The 21,651-nt window shown below is 45.9% G+C and overlaps 1 protein-coding gene across 1 annotated transcript; it reads right to left on the reverse strand.

Annotated features, from left to right (window-relative positions):
• Positions 1-2,576: 2,576 nt before the first annotated feature.
• TMEM86A (transmembrane protein 86A) lies at positions 2,577-6,993 on the reverse strand. Its single transcript, XM_031459907.2, has 3 exons — positions 6,833-6,993; positions 4,450-4,714; positions 2,577-4,108 (listed from the first exon to the last, which is right to left on the reverse strand). Exons 1-3 carry the CDS (start codon positions 6,851-6,853, stop codon positions 3,672-3,674), a joined length of 723 nt encoding a protein of 240 aa, XP_031315767.1. The 5' UTR covers positions 6,854-6,993; the 3' UTR covers positions 2,577-3,671.
• Positions 6,994-21,651: the final 14,658 nt, after the last annotated feature.

Genomic DNA, 21,651 nt, shown 5'->3' on the forward strand with positions numbered 1-21,651 from the left:
ACTGGCGCCGCGCGCCACGCTTCCTGAACCCGCTCAAGCCGCACACGGTGTTCCGCGGCCACGACTGCACCGTACCTGCGCCTTCGTTTGCAAGTCTTGGAAGACCTACACTTGCATTTGAAAGAGATACTGGTGATCAGGTCTAAACCAGATTTACCAATCACAATCTCCCTGACAAGGCTCCAGAATGAATCTTTATGTTTACAAAATTTGCAAGTGATTCTGATGTACAACCAAGATTGAAAACTACTGGCCTAGTAAAAGGGTAGATGGGAGGCACCAATGAGGGGAAGACTAAAGGGAACCTAGTGGAGGCCTTCCTCTGCACACAGTGTGCCATGTTTCTGCTCCTGTGTGCACATGTAGGGCAAATACTTTATTTCTTCCTACACACAGTACTATTTTCAGGAGAGTTCAGCTAGTAGCATGATCTCTCTAAATGAAAAGATGACCTGCCTTGCTCCCCTTTGCTTAAACTCCCTCCTAGCTTTCCCTTGATCCTTTAGATAAAATCACAATCAACAGGCTCCCCTACCATCTATGTCTCAGCCTCATCATCTGCCACTCTGAAGTGTCCATAGCTCTCTCAGATGTCCATGGTCTCTATGGTTACAGACCTTTTTTGTCGTTACAGATGGCGTTCTCTGGGGAAAGGACCATGTCCTGTTGCTCTGTCTCTCAAGTACTCAGCTAAATGTCTGGCACTGAGATGATGCCTCCGAAGTGGCTGCTGAACTGTGTAACAGAACTAGGCCAGAGAATGCACTGTGGGAGACATCCACCTTTCATTCCACAGCTAGAGAGCCCCTGACAACTTAATTCTGGTTGGAAGCACATGGGCCCAGGGCCCTGGCTCCAACACTGACCAGCCATGTGAGAGCCACTCTGAGCCTGTTTTCTCATCTACTTCTTAAGGCTGGTATGAGGATTAAATGACATAGTACATAAAAGTGCCTGGCACAATGCCTGGCAAATATTGTGTTGCATAATTGATAACTCTTGGCCTCATACACTCAGCTGACCCTGGGAGACTGGGGCTGGGGAGGAATGAAGATCCTAGGCAGGGTCCAGCCCTTGGTTCCTTCATAGTGACTGCAGCAGGTCCAGCAATATGGAGTCTCCCTTACCATCATTGACACCAACAAATGCTTTGCTCTTTCAGACAAAGTTGACAAGTCAATTCTAGCATCTGTCACTGAGAGTCTGCAGAAGAAATCAAAGTACCTTATGTGAGCTCCAACCCAGCCCAGGCATCAGGAAGATGTGGAGCTTCTTGGCCTATCTTCTATGTGGTCCGACAGAGGGAGGCCCAGTTTGCTCTGTGGTGCTTGTCAATGTAAACATTCAGTGAAAGGACAGGACAATAAACTGAGCACACCCTTGCCTGTGCCTGACCATGGTGTACAGCAAAGACCGAGGAGATGGACTTGGCTGTGTGATGGGGATACACAGAACCTGAATCCCCGAGAGCTTGGTCCAAACCCACGCACATGAGGAGTGACTAGTCCCCTTTTGACTGGGCCTTGACTTGCCTTTGCCTCCTCTGAGGCCACACTGCACCCTCCCTTCCCTCAGGGCATAGGGGAGCAAGTATTGCTGGCTTCATCTTTCTCCCCATCCTGCTTCTGCCCCTTCCCATTTCTTCACACCAGGTTAAGTATGTCTTCAGAGTTCTGGGGTTTGAAGGGATCAAGACCTTGCCTCTGCAGTGTCCAGGGTTCCATTTGAGAATCAGAGCATCTGAAAGCTAGAAGAGATTGGTCATCCAGCTCACTAGATTTCAAATTATAGTTTTGCAGCAGAATCTTTCCTTTAAAAAAAAAAATCTTAAGGTGCTGGACTTGAAAAAGGGTGGGGGTTGGTCTTTGACCCTCCCACCTCTACTTATTCTTCTGTAAGCTCCCACTAGGAGTCTCTGTAAAAGCCCATTTGAAAATCACTGATTCATCCAACACCCACATGGGACTTGAGTCTCTCGATCACATCCCCACAACTGTACAACCCCTCTATGAATGGTGTATTCACCACCACCCAAGGCTTCCCTTTCTATTTCTGGGTCAGGGCACTGCCATTAAGATGCAAATGGCCCTGGAGTGTGGTGACATGTTATTCTGCCAGGGCTTCACATCTGAAGTATGAATCAGACAATCTAATCTCATTCCTCCTAGCTGTCCAACTGAGCCAAGTCCAGGGAGAGAGGTGGGGCTTGAAGGGAATGTGGGTCACTTTGGAGCAGGCAGCAGGTCTGGGGTAGGGGGGATGAGAGGATGGGCAGCAGTAGAGGACACTGAGTAGCTAAGAGTCACCAAAGATGTCGGGTACCTGTGCACAGGGAAGTGCACCAAGGACAAATTTGGACGGTGGCAAATACTACCCACCCCCCCACCCTCCTGAACTACATCCTCACCCACAGACATGACCGGGAAGTGAGACCCACTCTAACCAGCACAGTGTTACCAGAGCCTGGGAGCCAGCCTGGTGCCAAGATGCACTGGTCAGGCTGTGAGGACATCTAGGACCCCTGGCACCATGCCCCCATCCCCTCCTCTCCAGGATAGGCACGTGCCACCCAGGCAGACAAGCAGGGCAGTGAGTTACCCTTGGTTTTTATTTATTTATTTTTTTCACATGAGGGATAGGATGGAGTTCTCCCATCCTTGCTCCCCTTGCATTGAATGTGCCTTGGGTCTTATGACCCTAGAGTGTCATTGGAGCCCCCTCCTCTTGCTCCCAGTGCAGGAAGCGCAAGGAGGAAAGCATTGAGAGTGGGTGTGTATGGGGGGGGGTTCCCAGCTCTCTGAGCCAGGCTCAGCACCCCCTCAGCAGCTCCCTGAGGTCCTCTCCCTATAAGACTTTGACACACAGCAGGTCAGAGACAGTTGGCAGAGAAAGACATAGACAGGCTTGGAGACAGACCACACACAAGAATCACATGTACAGACACATACATACAGGCTGGCCCCTTCCTTTGGCATGGTTCACCCTGGCCCTGGGCATAGGGTCTGAGGGGGGTGGTGTGGGGCCTGAGCTCTGGGCTGGCCTTTGAGAGAGATGGGACCAACTTGCATCCTCGGTACCCCAAAATCCCAGGCCAAAGAAGTCCCCAATCTTGCCTAACTGGACAGACACCCCTTCACCTTCCCACCCAACACTTAAGAGATTAAGATTGTTCAAGTAATGAGGATAGACGAGAAAGGGAGACTCCACCCTCATCCAATCTTCCCAACTAGGGGGCTGGGAAAGGGGCTTCAGGCCCTGGGGGTGGGTCATCTTAGCACAGACTTCTCCCCTCTTCCTTCAACTCTGTGCGGATCGGGAAGAGTGGGAGTGGGTGAGTCAGACTCTCCCATCTAGCAGGAGCTGGGGGAGGTCAAGAAGCTGAGCACCATCGCCCTCCAGAGGGGCTATGATAGTTCACATGGAGTCGAGGTGGAGAGATAGCTACTTCTGGCTCCAGCAAGGGGCATTAGGCTGGCTCTTTTTAGCAATCAACATTGTCCTGGACCACTAGCTTTGCTAGAAAGATCCTTTTCCTGCTTACTCCCTCAAATTTGTACACTTCACAGGTAACACCTGCTGCCCCAGGCTGGTACTGCAGCCACTCTGATCCAACTCTTGCACGTTCCCAGGTCCTGGACCCCAGCCCCAGGAGGAGACCAGAACCTGGCCCCTCATTTGGCCTTGCTCAGTCTGAAGTCTTTTACTGGCTCCCGGCTCTCAACAGCTGACAGGGCGATGAGCATCTGGGCGGCATAGTACGTGGACATGATGAGTGCCCGCGAATAGGGCACGGGAAAGCAAAACTTGTGGATGGCGATGGTCAGGTCCGAGACAATAAAGAGCAGTGCACCACTGCCTGCTGCCAGCTCAGTCCAGCGCCAGGTTGCCCCAACCAGCTGTAGCCCTGCCATAGCCCGCCAGCCCATGAAGCTGATAATGGCCATATAGATCCCCACCAGGTAGGTGAAGGCACCTGACAGGCTTGGGTAGAGGAGGGCATAGCATAGGCCCGACAGTATTGCCATCACCAGACCTGTCCGAAGAGCCAATGGCCGCATGCCAAAGGCCGAGGCGTAGAACATGTGGGTCACAGCAAACATCAGCAGACCTGGGGGGTGACAGGGGAAGATGGGATATTAAGAGCAGGCTCAGGTGAGTAACAGGTAACGGGGGGGTGGGGGTGGGACTGCAATATTTTAGGAGTAACAAGAGGTGGGAAGAAACCCACAAAGGCAGAGACAACCCCCAGCTCTCCTGTGACACTCCAGAACTGATCACCAGATCACCAGCAAGGTCATCCTCCAACAGGGGCCCCACAGTCCTTGGCCTCAGAACCCCTCAAATTCCCCATATTCTTGTTAAAACCCCCTGTCCCAAATCCTTGGCCCCCTAGGACCCTCCAGCCCTCCACCACAGGATTCCTCCCAGGTAGCTGCTGTGATGACTGACCGTGCACAAAGTAGCCCTGGTCCTGCCAGATGAGGAAGGCATCACCTATGGCAGAGAAGACGAGCCCCACAAAGATGCGGGTGGCACTGGGGCGGGCCAGCAGGAATCCGAGGCCATGCGCCAGAAGGAAGAGCCAGAGGCAGAAGATGGGCAGGCACTTGACGAGGGCGCTGACCCATGACGGGCTGGACGAGGGCAGCCAGAGCACAAAATACACGCAGGTGGCCTTGAAGAAGGGCACCAGCTTGGGTCCCTCACTCTTCACCTGGAGGACATAGGACAAGGGCAGCACTCAGAGTGTGGGAGCTCAGAAGCCCAGTGCGGGGCCCAGAGCCCACACCCTCAGCCCAGGCATCCACCCCAGAGACAGGCCCACCTCCCAAGCAATAAGGATTGACACACAGAAACCCAGTTTAACCTGCCCCAACCAGCTAGCAGAATGTGAACAAGCCCACTATTAATTAGCCTGAGGCTTAATTGATTAGGAAGGGAAAGGGCTCCACTGTTCCTGCTACTCACGTCCATTCTTGGCCCTGGGGCAGGACCAGAATAGTCACTGGGCAGAAAACAGATTTTGGGATAGTGTTCCATCCTGCAACCCAATGCTTCTCCTTTCCCACACACTCCTTTAACCTACCCAAAGCCCCTTTAGCCTCTCTTTGCCAGCATCAGCCCCCAGCTGTCTGGAATAGAGTGGAGTCAACAGGAAACCACAGAGACGCCCCAACTGGCCGACTCGTGATCCTCAGCAGTGGGGCCAGGACATGGGATTCAGGTCTGGCAACACCAGGTGAGTGCCAGGAATGCATGAGGGTGGGCACTGCCAACCACCTCAGCCCCCACAGCCCCTCTCCCTCCTTGTTTGTCTGCAACTCAGCCTCCACTCCCACTGCCTCAGGGATGCTGCCTAGAGAAATGGACTCATAAATTGGGAGCAAGAAAACTGTCCCCGAAAGACCAGCAATCTCAGGGACTGGAAGGCTGGAGGAGGTGTCAGTCAGTCTTATTCCCCAGAGAACAGGGGAAATTCAAGGCACATCAGAAACAGAGGCAGGAAGGGGAGGGAGGATTTCTTTTCCCAGCTTTTGATCTGAAGCCAGCAGACAGGCTGGGAGAAGAGGGGGAACTGAGAGGGGAAGTTAGAGCAGCTGACTTGGTCTCAGCTGGATTAGGGGGGAGGGCAGCTAAAGAAAGGTTGTGTCCAAGGCCATTCAGGCACTCTGCAAGCTGAGGGAGGGGGCTGCTGCAGATATTTTGAATCTGTGATTCCCAGGAAGCTCCTTTCCTTAGCCATCTGCTACTGGGGCTCTCAGAGTGATTCCCAGCAGCTGAGGTTCCCGATATACTCACATTCTGCCAAACTGATATGCCTCTGGCTGGGTAAGCCGCCCAGAATAAGGCTCTGGGGATACACACAGACTCTCAGACCACCACTCCCTGGTTACCTGGGGGCTGATCGGACTGATGAAGAAGGTTGGGAAGAGGCAGATGGGTGAGTCCAGGGTCTAAGCCTACGCTTGCTCTCTTGGGGGTGAGAGCGGTGAGAAGAGATGACTAAGTTCCTTCCTATGGAGACTGCCCCATGTAGGCTGGTCAGAGCAGGGATATGGGCAGAGGAGGAGACGGCAGGAGACGCTTATCCTCACTGTCCCCAGATCTCCCCAACAGCCACCTGCCAGCGCTCGGAAGCATCTACTCCACACCCCTCTCCCAGCCCCATATTTCCTAGAAGGAGAAACAAGCCGTAGTAGCCGGGGAGGCTTTGACAGTCGTAGAGAACCCAGCATTAGAAGGAAGAGGGGAGCGGGGAGAGACAGAGGTGCAGGTGAGAAAGTCTTGAACAGGAAGAGGTGTCAATAGAGAACGACCCCTTTTCATCCAGCGCGTTATCAAGGCTGCGTTAACTTAGAGTAGTCCTGTGCCCCGCCCCAGATTTATTTAGAAGATGAGGAAAAGGAGGAAATACATTTGAAACAGGATTCCTTGTAGGTCCCAGTAACCCTTCTGCCCTCCCCCGCCCTCTCCCACGCCTCGCTGTGTTCTGCGCACGCGGAAACCAGCGGCCCGCTGCCGTCCCCTCTACGCGGCAGCGACCCCGCGGACCCGCGCGAGATACAGAGATCAACCAAGTCATGCTTCCGAGTCACGTGCCCACTGTTTTCCTCCCTCTCGCGGGCCGGCTGGGGGCGCGCGGAGGAGTGGCGCCCCGATTTGGGATGCCGGGGGCCGTGACAGCGCCGCCTCCCGCCTGGGGACGCGGACCGCCGCGGGATCCCTGCCCTTCCTCGGCCCCTCGGCGGCTTGGCCTGCCGCAGCCCAGTCCTCAGGTCGGTGGGCTGCGGCTGCGCCGGACATTGGTTCGCTCGCTCGCTCACTCACTCACCACAGTGACCGGGGACACCATGGCGGCGGCAGCGGCGGCAGCTGGCACCCCGTTCCGGGCTGCAGCGGCCAGGACGCACTCGCGGCCAGGTGAGGAGACGACGACGCAACGAAGCCCGGGTGACGAACAAAACCTCCCGCACGCCGGGCGCTAGGGGTTCTTTCTGCCATCCCCACGACGTCACCGCAGACATGGCCAATGAGCGGGCTGGAGTCGGCGTGGGGCGGGGTCTGGCTGGTAATACCGGATAGGCCCCGCCCACCCCAACCCCTACAGCGACCCCCAACCCCTGCGCAGCCGCTTTAGCCGGGAGAAGAAAGGCTTCTCCCAGGGGGCAGGAGGCAGGGTCCTCCAGGCCCCGCCCCTCTGGGAATCAGTGCCAAGACATCCCGGAACCTATCCGTGATCTCCGGCCCTGAGTGAGGACGGAGCTTGGCCAAGAGACAAACACATTCCTGTCCTGGGCTCACGGCTACACACATTTTTCTCGTAACCCGGGGATAGAAGGCAAAGGCAGATTCCCCTCAACTTTTAAACATGCAGTCCACATGGACACAACTGCGATTAGACCCACAACCCTCACTGCATACAAACATACAGGCAAATGGACACACAATGGTCAGGAGACGCACACGTTTCAACATGAAAAGAAACACATAGCAGCCCATATACCCATACATATGCACAAACACATACAGGATCACAACTACCCTTGGGCACCAAACAAGTACATAGACACAAAACTGAGAGCCGCAGGTCGACACACATCCTTCATCGTAAAAACAGAGACACATATATAGGCATGCAGCACCCTATAGACCCATAATAAACACAGTTGCTCAATTCTTAGGCACACACCTCTCACAACTCAAGAGAATTGAACACACACAAGAACACAACAGGAATGAAGTATGGACAGGCAGACCTGAGCATACTTAAAGGCCCACAGGAGTGTGAACTAACTCTGCCAAAAATGGAGCTTAAGTAGATTAATGTTGATATTACATAGACTAAAGGTACACAGGCACATTGGGAACCAAGCATGTACAGAATTATGGGAATCACATGAAAGAACTGGTAGACAGTCAAATGGACAGGAATCTAGTTCCACTTTTGCCACTTCCATGCTGTGTGGTTGGGTGAATCACTTTCCCTCTCTGGTCTTGATTTCTTCGTATATAAGATGAGTGGATGATCTCCAAGATTCCTCCCAAGCCCAACATGTGTAGGATTGGGAAGGCCAAGGGCTGCTGGTTTCAGGAAATTCAACTCGAGGAGTCTTCCTGGAGATGGAAATTTAAGATACAGCTTAAAAAGATGGGCCACTGGTTTTTGATCTGCTGTAGGAGGGTAGTTGTGTGTCAGGCTTGGGGAATTAGAGTGAGATAACCAGCCCTACCCAGCTCTAATTAGCAGCCATCAAGGAGTTTTAAACATCCTGGAATGGTGACACTGAGACCCTAGTTTTTGACTCCGCCTTGTGCTGGCTGGGGAAAAGCCCTCAGACTGAGAGCTCTTGTGAGCCTGTTCCAAAATGTGCCTTTTTTTTTTTTTCTTTTGGACCCTGCTTAGTTTCCCTAGAGCCTGTGCTGTTGACCTGACACCTTCTCAGAGCAGGGAGCAGTCCTCTTCTAGTGATAGAATTGACAACCAGAGATTCAGAGCCAAGGGCAATAAGGGTGAGAGTCAAGGCTTGGGACTGAGGCTCATCCACAGCCTTCACCCATCCCTTCCAGACTCCTTTTAAATAAGTGTCCCAGAGACCGATAAACTCTGCCCGTTCTACTTTCTTTCCAGTCGGGGCTGTGGGGAGATTCACCCTACCAGAATATGGGAGACTAGAATTGTGGCCCCCAGAGCTTTGTTGTACACACACACACACACACAAACACTCCTACAAAGTGTGCTACCTGGAAGAACACTGGGTTGAAAAATACTGTATTTAGTACTAGTCCCCCTCCTCTGTGACTTGCTAGTTATATGACCGGGCACATCAGTCCATCTTTGGAGCCCAGTTTTTTCATCAGTAAAATGGAGGAACTGGGCTAGAAGACATGTGCAAACGTTTCAGTTTTCCAGCCAAACCCTTCAGTGTCACCTAAGGGATAGTTCTCAGAGAGTGGCCAAGTCAGAGCATTTTTCATTTCTCTGGATGTTAGTTTCCTATCTATAAAAAAAAAAAAAAAGGTGGGAATGTAACAGTGGTTCTGAAAAAGTGAGGTCTGTCAAAATTACTTGGGAGGCTTTTTAAAAAGCATAGATACCCTTGTCTAAACCCAGACCTACTAATTAAGTGGCACAGATTGTAATAAGATTGAATACACAAATACCTAAATAGACAAAACATGAAGTCTAGAATTGTAACCCACAGAGCTGTATCAATGTTTGATTACCCAGTGGGCAATGATCATAGACATAGGTTGCCCACAGTGCAGAGGCATCTCCCCTCTGTGCTGGTTATTCTCTTTGCCCTCCCACCACCCGGATCCATTTTGGCCCTTCTCCACCCTGCCCCTGGAGGCTGACCTCCATGAACTGTATCACCAGGGCTCACTTGTTCTCTGGCTTCTGCTTGGATTCAGCTAATGAGAGTCAGAGGCAGATCTGCGGTTGGGGGAGCACATGGTTGAGGTTCCCCACACCCAGCCTGCAGGGTGAGGCTGGGATTGAGATTCTGATAGTGGTTCTGTGCTCCTCTATGGCTACTGCTCCAGGCTGCCACCTTTAACTTCAGCCTAAGGGTTGGCAATAGCTACCTGCTTTTGACTAGTCTTTAGGTGGCTTTGCAGCCCTGACTAGTTTTTTTAACTTTACCCATATCTCTGCCATCTCGTTAGTTATATTCTTGAGTATGCCAACAACCTGATACAGTCACCGACAAAGGAGAGGCACTGCCCCTTCCCCAAAAGAAAGAGCTTATCTAATTTCATTCCTATGAATAAGATTTGCTGTTTGTTTCAGAAATGAAATTGTATTTACTGTGTAGTAGTTTTAAGTTGAACTACATATTGTAAGGGGCAGAAAATGGGATAAAACTCCCTAAAATTATGCATTTGTCCCTCTCTGTACCCAAAACTACCTGTTTCACACAGCTTTGTAATTTTCTGTTTACTTACTTGTCTCCCCTATAAGAGTGGGAGTCCATTCATCCATTCATTCATTCATCCAACAAACGTTTATTATGCACCAAGTTATGTCCTAGCCACTGTTAGGTGCTGGGGTTTACAAACTTCCATAAGGTATAGGTTCTGTTGTCACGGAATTCAGTTCAGGCATGCAAGTAAACAGCCATTATGTAGTGCGGCAGTTGAAATAATTGAGGCATGCAGGCACGTCTCCAACAACATCAGAAAGATGTCAGAATCATTCTGTGTGCCTCAAGGAATTGAGAAACCTGGGGTTAAATCTATAAGGATGAGTTGGTCTTCACTGAGTAAACACCAATGGAAATGATGTTCTAGGTGCCAACTAAAAATTGTCACTTGCCTTCTGCCTCTACAAGGTCACTAGCCACTGCAGTCAGTGACCTTCAACATACTCTGAAAGGAGTTCAGGGTGGAGATCAGGAATGAGGCACTCTGTGCTCTGGGAAAAACTGGTAGAACAGGCCTTCAGATAGTTAGAGATTTCAGGAGAAGATTTTATGAGCCCAATTCCTTGCCTCTTCTCATGTCTAGAAAAGCACTAAAATCATTAGTGGAGACATCTGCTCCTCATGAGTAGCAGCAAGCCTCAGCCAAAATGTGTCCTTGACTGCACGTACCCCATCCCCCCAAACAAAATCGTATATAATACTGACCTCTCCCCCACCTCTTTGGAGCAGTTCCTCAGAGCTATCTGACAAGGCTATCTCCCAGGCAATAGTCCTCATCTTGCCCCATATAGAACTTAGCTCACAATTCTCATGCTGTGCTTTTTATTTTTTCAATCAGCATAGAACAAATGTACACAGAAGCATAAGAGATACACTGAATTCAGAGAGATGCCTGAAGTGCTGGGGTGAGCTGGGGAGTGAAAAAAGGTCAATCTGAAGAAGAAAGAATGAGCAAGGTCAGAAAGGAACTGAGTGTTCTGCTAGGGAGTTTGGACTTGACCTAGTAGATGACAGAAAAACAGTTGTCTTCTGTGCCTTAGCTTCTCTGATTGTTCTCAGTTCTCACACACCAGACACTTGGACGATTCACAGAAATGGTGACCAACCATCATTCTGGATTCCTGAGTGTGCCAGCAACCTGATACAGTCACCCACAAAGCAGAGGCACTGCCCCTTCCCCCAAAGAAAGAGCTTATCTAATTTCATTTCTATGAATAAAATTTGTTGCTTCCTCCTGTGGCGCTTCTTCTCAGTGGCCTCCTCCCTCTCTGACTGCCATGGTTTTGCCCCAGAGTAGTTTCAGTTTGCTTTGTTTGCCCTACTTGGCATTGTAATCCAGCTTTAAATTGTTGACCTGATTCCTGACCGTTACTGGATCTCAGGTAATTTCTTCACATCTGTTTCAGAGCCCCCAGAACACTTCTAACCAACTCTCAGAGCCACCCTACCACATCCCACCCCTGCCCCACCTGTAGAACCGGGGAGGAAAATCAGACAGTGGTGAAGAAATATTAAGGAGTGTGTGCCAAGTTCAGATGTTCTGATAGCAATGCGTGGGGGAGTGAGTTGACGAGTTTTTAGAAGTGAGCTGAATGTGTGCCAAGTGGAGGTGTTTGGGAGGAACTGGATACAAATCTGGAGCTTAGGACTCAGATAAAGACAGCGATGTAGATTTGGAAGCCGTAGCCATTCTGAAGGCTATATGAATACAATTAACCAGGGAGAAGTCTTGAGGGAGTAGAGAAGAGGGACCAGACCAAACCCTGGGGGGTCATGACATTTAAGGGTTAAAAAAAAAAAAGGAAAGGAGACAAACACACAGGTAAACAGATACGTCAAGAATGTTTCTGACACCTCCAGTACACTCACAGGGAAAGAGACAGACACACCCAGAGAAGTATATGTTCACATAGATGATCTATGGTATTTGTGGTTTGGCTCCCTCCTAGAACAGGTGACAGATGATGGTTCTGCTTCCGCATTGTAATAAGTCAGAAGCTTTTATAGACAGAGGAGAGTGACCCATCTTCATTCCTGATGGTGTGCTCCATTAGCTTCCACATCATCTGTGTGAGGCTCCATTCACCCAACCCCAGCCCAGGGCAATCCTACAGGTCTCTCCTGCCCTCTCTGCTTACAGGAGTCAACTTAGGAATACTGAATCCCAGTATCCTCCCATTTTCTGAAGACACTGGTATCAGAATGCCTCTGTCATGCTGGAGCCCACCTAGGCCAGGCAGGTGAGCCCTGGAGTGGCTGATGTAGCCTGTGGTGCAGGGTCTTCTGCAACCTTTAGGAAAAGGACAAAGATTTTAGCAGTACTCACTTTTCCAGACCCTCAAAGCTAAATTTTCATGCTGTCTTGAGATAGTTTATGGGTCAATGTCCCTAAAAACCTTCTGGGTCTTTAATTGGCTTCTGGGCCTGGGGCTAGACACATCTGGGTTCTTACTCCTCTTTCCTTTACTTTGATTATTGATAAGGGCATCACTAGACCTTTAGACATAAGCGGACTTCTCTAACTGTACAACTGCTAAATCAAGGGTCTCCTAATGGGGTCACTACCAGGGATGCCTCAGGAGGGATTCCTGATTTTGGTGGGGTATATGGGATTAGATGACCTCCAACACCCAAGATTCTAGAGTCCCAAACTCTATGAAGTCCAAGTGGTTTAGTAAGTCCTTGTATTTGGGTCATCCAAGTTCAGCTGTGTCACCAACAACCTCAATCCCTCTCTGCCTCCTGGCTCCACCCAGACGCTCAGCTCTCTCAGTTGTGTTTTTGGGTTGCTCCTTTCTCAGTGTTAGGAAGTCAGTATGAGGAAGCAGAGATAAGAAAGGAGAAGTCTCTGGGGGTTGAGCAGGAGGACTTTTTTTTTTTTTTAACTTTTTCCTTTTTTTTTTTTGTTCTTTGTGGGGAAGGGGCAAGCTAATTAGATTTGTTTATTTGTTTAGCTTTAACAGAGGTACCGGGGATTGAACCCAGGCCTTCATGCATGCTAAACACATACCCATCGCCCCCAGAAGGGTGGTTTTGAGAAGCAAACAAAAATCACCTAGAAGATCCCACTCATCAAGCCCCGTGAATGAGTAATTCTCTCCTCAACATCAGCACCTGAGGATCAGTCTTGGACTGACAGGCCAGAGCAGACCCTCCTATGTCTTCCTCTCACAGACCCCATCTTCCCAGACAGATAATCTCCCCCTGGCTAGACCCTTCCTTCTAGTTATCTCATTCAAGTACAATCATTCATTCATATATCTGGTAGTTATCAACCACTTTTACAGTGGCCAGGCTGGATCTGGGCCACAGACATGAACAAAACAGAACTTCCCTGTCCTCGTGGAGCTCATGGTCCAGCAGGGGAGGCTGATGCAATGATCACAACCTCAGCTTCCCACCTCCACCTGCTCCCCTCTCCTCAGATCTCCAAGACCAGAAAATTAGGCAGGGACAGCGAGGGCTGGCTGGGCCTGGCTGGACCTTCCAAAAGTTTCCTCCTGACCCGACGGGAAGTGGAGCAAAGCCAGTGAGGCTGCAGTACCGTGTGCAGGGGTCAGGAGTGTTGTTTTGTTACCTCAGCCCTCTTCAAACCCTTTCCTAATCCACCTCGGCTTCCTACCTCCCATCCGGAGAAGAGTGGGCTTTGGGAGCAAGTCTTACTCACTTATTACAATAGAATTTAAACTGCCAAAGAAAAAGAGCTGGAATTGTGACCACACTCCTCTCCCTGCCCCCACCCTGAAGGTTCCTGCACAGGCCAGGCTCTGAGGGGAGTAGGGCAGGGGAAGGCAGCAGCAGTCAAGTGGGGAGGTTGAGCAGCTCGCCCATCCCTGAAAAACTGGCCCATTCTTCTCCATTATCACAGACACACAAATATACACACACACATACACACACACACCAGCCTCTGCAACAAATCTTCTAAACCTCCATTGTACAGGAAAGTGTTATGAACGATCCTGATTTGCTGCAGCAAGAGCCAAGAAAACAGGTTCAGATGATAGAGGGGGAATCACATTGAAACCAGCGGTAACCACATTTTGGGATTCCCAGAACTAGTCTAGCTTAAAAATATATATATTGGACATCAAACTAGGGTCACCTACTTTTTTATTTTGCCAAGTAAAGACATTAAAAGAGAAAAAACAATAAACTGCCATTACTGTCACTCTATTAAAAAAAAGATATTTTAACCCTAAAAATGAAGACTATAGACTCAGAATGTAGGCCAATCCTTTAAACAGAACTTAACTTTGTGAAAAGAGTCATACTACTTTTATTTTTATTTTTCCCATTTCTTTTAGGCCTGGTGACACCATCATCAGGGACCAGCACCACGTATTCGGAAACTGTGAAAAATGAGGCACATGGAGGGACACATTGGCTATGACAGGGATGGGGAGGAGGCTTGTTGCCTTGGAAACAGATTTGGAAGCCAGCTGTTCCTGGTTCCAGTCCCAGAACCACCAACTTCTCCTGGGCAAGTGATTGGATCTTTCTGAGCCTCAATTTCCTTTGAAGTGAGGAAACCAGTAGTTTTCTCAGAGTTTTTGTGGCAATTCAACTTATTTATAAAGCACCTGACACTTAAAAAGTGCTCAGTAAATACTGCTTTCCTTCCTTTGAGGAAACCTAAGTTCAGAGTGGGCTTTTATTTGCCTGGAATGACTTAGGCACAGTCTTTTCTGAAGATAACTGGGATCTCTTAATAATTCACAAATTTTGGAGTGCATCAAAATCACCTGGGGAGCTTGTTAAACATAACAATATTGTAAACTGACTATACTTTAATTTAAAAAAAAGAATGCATGTCACATTTTCCAGGGGAAAATTTCATTTTCCATTTTGGACTCTCCTATATTGTTTTGAAATTGTGTTACTATGGGCATATGATACTTACACAAAGTATTTTTGTATATTGCTGTAAAATATTTATAAACATTGCTATAGAAGAAGATTTTTGTCTTGGGAAAAATATACTATTTTTTAATTAAAAAAACAGTCTATGCATAAAAAACAAGAACACCCATACAGGTGACCAAATTTCTCCCAGATGGTTCTGTCTCAGTAACTTTAGGGTGGGGTCTGGCATCTATTTAACAAGTTCCCCAAGTGATTCATCTGCACATTAAAATTTGAGAACTTCTGTACTAAATAACACTTCATTCAATAAGTATGTGCCAGGCTCTGGGCAGAGGCAAAAAAGAAAACAATGCATTTTTTGCAAGGCCTAGCATAGCACCTGATGTGTATGAGCACTTATTAAATAGTTACCAAATGACAGCCTTCAACGAGGTGCCTGGTGTTGGGGATTCAAGCAAATACATCAGTTAATAACCACAATGACTTTTTTTTGAAGATTTACAATGTTGTATTAGTTTCTGGTGTACAACACAGTGATTCAGCTATACATATATATGTATATATATTCTTTTTCAATTTGTTTTTCATTATAGGTTATTACAAGCTATTGAATACAGGTCCCTGTGCTATATAGTAGGACTTGTTGCTTATCTATTTTGTATATAGTAATGTGTGTCTGCTAATCCCAAACTCATAATTTATCCCTCCCCAGACTTTCTCCTTTGGTAACCATAAGTTTGTTTTCTTTGTCTGTGAATCCTTTTCTGTTTTGTAAATAAATTCATTTCTGCGATTTTTTAGATTCCACGTATAGGTGATATATGGTATTTTTCTTTCTCCATCTGACTTACTTTACTTAGTATGATAATCTCTAGGTCCATGTTGCCACAAATGGCATTATTTCATTCTTTTTTATGGCTGAGTAATATTCCATTATGTATGTGTGTATACATATATATGTACACACACACACACACACCACATCTTCTTTTTTTTTTGATTTATAATCATTTTACAATGTTGTGTCAAATTCCAGCATAGAGCACAATTTTTCAGTTTTACATGAACATATATATATTCATTGTCACATTTTTTTCTCTGTGAGCTACCATAAGATCTGGTATATATTTCCCTATGCTATGCAGTATAATCTTGTTTATCTATTCTACAATTTTGAAATCCCAGTCTATCTCTTCCCACCCCCCACACCACATCTTCTTTATCCAGTCATCTGTCGATGGACATTTAGGTTGCTTCCATGTCTTGGCTATTGTAAATAGTGCTGTTATGAATAATGGGGTGCATATATCATTTTGAATTAGAGTTTTCTCTGGATATATACCCAGGAGTGAGATTGCTGGATCATAGGGTAAGTAAATTTATTTTTAGTTTTTTCAGGAATCCCCATACTGTTTTCCATAGTGGTTGCACCAAATTACATTCCCATCAGCAGTGTAGGAGGGTTCCCTTTTCTCCATACCCTCTTTAGCATTTATTGTTTGCAGACTTTATAATGATAGCCACTCTGATAGGCATAAGGTGATCTCATTGTAGGTTTGATTTGCATTTCTCTCATAATTAGCCATACTGAGCATCTTTTCATGTTCCTATTTAGCCCCAAGACTTGTGATGAAAGTGGGCACCAAAGGATAGCCAAAAAGTAAGTAATGCTGCCTGCAGAGGGAGGCATCTGAAAAGGCTTCCTAGGGGATAGGCATCTGACAGTTTGAAGGATAGGCAGGGTTTAGCAGCCGAATTAGTGGCTGTGTGCAAAGAGCGTGTCTAGGTATGTCTGGATCACAGGTACCAGGGTGAGTGCTGGGAAATGAAGCAGGAAGAGGTGTAAGTCTGGGGACTACATTGTGATAGATCTACCCTACTAAGGTGTTTCAACTTTAGGACGAAGTCCCTGGGAAGCCACGGGGTTGGGGGATGGTGAACAAACAGATTCTCACTGTAGAAAGTTCATCTTAGCAGCCATCAGTATGGAGAACAGGATGGCACAGTCAATACTGGAGGCAAGGAGAACAATTAGAAGCTGTTGCAATAGTCCCTGAGAAAGTTGGAAAAGATTGAAACTGGAAGAGTGGCAGTAGGGTGTGGAGAGAGCATTTTTATGTAGTCTTTTCCCGTATTGTAATTCTGTCATCCCAGTGTGGTCTTTTGCAATGCTTGGGCGGCAGGGTGGGATATTTGTCTATGAGGCCATTAAAAAGAACCTTTTTTAGATTGTGAAAGTAAAACATATTCATTATGAAAAATTTGGATATTATAGAAAAGCATAAATAAATTATAGGAATCACCTATCATGCCACCATCCAGAGGTAATCACAGCTGAATGCTTTGGTGCACTTCCTTCCAATTAAGAGGTAATCACAGCTGAATGCTTTGGTGCACTTCCTTCCAATTATTTTCCATTCATATTTCAAGTTTTAAAATATAAATTCACCATAATTTATTTAATTTTCCCATGTTGTTGAATATGTAAATTTTCCCATTATAAATAATGCTGTAATGAACATATGCCACGTAAATCTTTGCCCACATCTTTGGTTATTTTCTTACGAAAAAAATCTTAGAAGTAGGATGATTATACCGAAGATAATTATTGTATTTATGATTCACAAGCATCTCTCCAGATAACTGCCAAATTACTCTCCAAAAAATGTTTTTGCTCTTGTGACAGCTATGAAGAGCATTAGATCATCTGGGAAATAAATATGTAAATTCTTTATTCAAATGTGATGTAAAGATCACATTTCTAATCCAATTAATTTCTTAGAAGCTCAACTTCCTGTATTATTAATAACAAATGTTTTCTAGTGTTTGCTATATGCTGGGCACTGTGCTGGGTACTTTACCTAAAGTTTCTCTTTCAATTCTTGCAATATTTTTATGATATAGGCACTATTACTCTTTCCATTTTACAGATGAGGAACTTGAGGCTCAGAGAGGCTAAGGGACCGGATTTAGGTCACTATGAGGAAAGAGAAAAGTATAAAGTCCCCCAAATTCTTTAATCAGCCTTGGCCAGAAATTATATCTGAAGCCAGAGACCACAAGCCTTAGTTTAGTTCCCCATTAATGAGGAATCTTGAAAAGAATAAGACAACTGTTTGACACAGGTGCTTGAAGACAAAGTTTTCAGCTGAGCTTACATTTTCAATAGATAACGAAGAGAAAATATTTACATATCAGTTATTATAATATATATGTTAAATCTGTTATTTGTTTACAGCCTGTCATTATAAAGTTGAGCTTCTTAGTTTGTTTACTAAGAGGCAAAGAACTTCCTTATATGATAGTTTTAATGGTTTCAAGAATTGCTGACTAACAATCTTGTGACCATAAATATTTTTTATAGGAAATTACTTTTGTTAAAATTTTTTTTAGGAAACTGGATTGCTTACTCAAGGTTATATACTATGTTTATCATAAGACATTGAACTCAGCTGTCAACTTGTGGTAATTAATGCCCTATGACATTCTTGACTTAATTAAGTAACATTACTAGTAAAGGTAACCGAACTTGTTCATTGGACAACACCTGAGATTTCCTCTCATGGTGCCTACATCAATTTGTTCTTTTATAGATGTTGTCTCGATTTATAGTTATGAGCACAATTAATTAGATTCTTTGATTATCTTCCCCCCCTACCAGATTAGAAGCTCCATAAGAGATGAGACCGTGCCTCTTTCTGGTTATTATCGTAACACCAGTGTTTAACAGGGAGCCTGGCACATAGTAGGTGCTCAATAAATATTTGGCAAATGAATGAATGAATGTCTGACTACACATGACATATAGCCTGTAGGGAACCCATTGAGGGAAGAGAGTTAGAAATGACAAAGAGGGAAGCACTGGATATTGTGGCCAGAAGAAAAAAGTTCACGGGTAATGAGGCAGTTGAGGGGTTGACAAGAATGGAAATGATTGTACAGTAAAGCAGTGGTTCTCAAACTATGTTGCTGCAGAACTTCACTGGTTCCTTAAGGTTCTGTGAGCTGGCCTGCACGTGGCTTTGTACCACTTAAATAAAATAACCTGAGACTTGTTCTCAATTATAATTTTCTCAATCAAATTTTTATTTCATGGTTTTTTTTAACTTTTTGATTCCTGCTGTCCAATATCTCCATAAAGACCTAGCATAGTATGGCATGTTATGTAACATATAATCAGCTAAAATGTGATATTTCAATGCTTCATGAAGTCCACAAATAACAACCTGAGAGCCTGTTTGAAAATACCTGGAGAAGAGGGTTGCAGATGGGAGGATTTGTTTTCAGGTGGCAGGGGCTGGAAGACCCCACACTGAAGCTTCCTAAGGTAACTTAGGACTGTGTTGTGGGGCACACCCAGATAAAATGTCCCAAGAATGCCTGCATCTGACTGAAGAAGAGTCCCCTCTTTCAGTGACTATATTGTCCCTCCAGCTTGAGCTAAGCTTCTAGTTAATTAAATCCAAAATATGTGTTTTCCATCCTCTGACTTTGTAATTTTTTGGATCTAAATTCAGAACTTGATATTTCTCCTATTATTTTTAATCTCTGTTGATTCCTGTCCACAGCAGCTTTGTGAATCCAGATTCTGGCAATAAATTCCATAGGTCCTGTCCATTCCTTCTGCTATGGACTGAATTGTGTCCCTCCCCAAATTCATATATTAAAGCCCTAACCCTCAATGTGATGGCATTTGGCAATAGACAGGGCCTTTGGGAGGTAATTAGGGTTAAATGAGGTCATGAGGATGCAGCTCTCATGATGAGATGAGTGTCCTTATAAGAAGAGACTTCTCTCTCTTTCCCTCCCTCCCTCCCTCTCCTTCACCGTCTCTCCTCCCACTAGGTTGAGGACACAGGTAGTCTGCAAGCCAAGAAGGGAGCTCTCACCAGAACCTGGCCATGTTGACACCCTGATGTCAGTCTTCTAGCCTCCAGAACTATGAGAAAATAAGTTCAAGCCACTTACTGTATAGTATTTTGTTAGAGTAGCCTAAGCTGATTAAGACACCCTCTTTATCCCATTATCTCATGACTCCATTGTCTTCAACTCACCCCTTCTTTGTCATCGAGTTGCATCACCAGGTTACTCAACTTCCAGATCCCCTTGCATGTGCTCCACAAGCTACCCTAGGTCCCAGCTGGCCTGGATTCTTGCCACCTCCAACAAAATCAAATATGCCCTCCTCTGGGGTTCTCCCTCCTCCGTAAATCACAATATGGAAGGCAGAGAGAGCCACTAACATTTAGCAAGTCAATTAAAAACACAGGCTCTGAGGCTAGAATATGAGGGATCAAGCCCCAGTTCCACCATCTGTTAGCTCCCAGACCTTAGGCAAGTAATTCAACCTTCCTGTGCCTCAGTTAGCTCATCTATAAAACAAGGTGATTGCATAACTAATATATATATAGTACTTAGAATTGTATCTAGCACATAACAAGACTCAGTAACTGCTACCATTATTACTACTCTGTCCTAAGCAGTGCTGAGTGTTTCATATGCCTTATGTAATTTTTATATCAATCCTGTGAAGTAGGGCTTACCGTCTCCTTTTACATATAAGCAGCGCCCCATCACTCTATCACTTTACCCTATTTTATTGTCTTTATAGCATCTACTACCATCCCCATAGAACATTATTTAATAGTTTTCCTGTTTATTATTTGTCTCCTCAACACCCCTCCACACCTGCTGGTACGCAAGCTCTTACAAATAAGGGCCTTTATCTTGTTCATTCCAGTGCCTAGTAAGTTCTCAATAAATATTTTTGAATTAATGTACAACTGAATGAATGGATGCAAATAAGCAGCTCAGGTACAGAGAGGCGAAGTTGCTCTGCCAGGGTCACACAGCAAGTAAGTGGCAGAGCCAGGATTTGACATCAGGTCTAAAAATCCATACTTTCTCTGTTGCTGCTTCCCAGAGCAGCAGAGATGAACACAGTTGGAGGAAGAAGGGACCCCTCCCCCTCCACGGCTGCTTCTTGAGTATGGAGGTTACGGGCACTTTTCCAGTTCATACCAAGGGAGGCCAGGCTAGGCATCTTGGGAACCAAAGGTTTTTTCCATGTGTTCTGGACACATCTGCCCTGTTTTCTGCTGCTTCATGATTCACTCCATTGCCCAGGAACCTGATCCATTTCCCTTTCCCCATTTTGTTTTTGGACATATGTCCTTCTACCTCCTTGTCTGACTTTGACATTCATTTTTTAAAAAAAACTTTAATTTTATTTTAAATTCGAAAGGTAATACCTACATGTGTTTTAAAAAATTAATACGTCAAGCTGATACAGTGCACAGTAAGTTTCCTTCCCATGCTGGACCCCTGTCTCCCTCCTCCAAGGAACCACTGTGGATAGTTTCTCAGATATCCTTTCAGAAGTGTTTTATGAATTTATAAATATGCCTCATTCCCTGTCTCTGTGTCACACACAAATTAAAAAAAAAAAAGAACTATATATTCTGGTCTGCACATTGCTTTTTTCACTTGGAAAAATATCCTGGAATTCTTTACTTATCAACACATATAGATCTACAGCATTCTTTAAATGGCTGCATAGTATTTCTATTATCTGGTATGCTGTCGTTATTAAACCACTTCCTTTTGCATGGATGTTTTAGGCTGTTTGTTTCATTTTTGACTAGTACAACAATGAACATCTTCACATGTCTCCACATATATGTGAGAGCAAATCTGTTTGATAGCTCCCTAAAAAGTTAAATCACTGGTTAAAGGCTACATGCAATTTTAATTTTTATATTAATCCAAAGATGATATTCCACTCTCCACCCATAAAGTATTTCCTCACACTCTCACAGCATTGAGTATTATCAATCTTTTTAATTTTAATGTTTGCCAA

The sequence above is a fragment of the Camelus dromedarius genome, chromosome 12, assembly GCF_036321535.1.
Source record: "Camelus dromedarius isolate mCamDro1 chromosome 12, mCamDro1.pat, whole genome shotgun sequence".
Lineage (NCBI taxonomy): Eukaryota > Metazoa > Chordata > Mammalia > Artiodactyla > Camelidae > Camelus > Camelus dromedarius.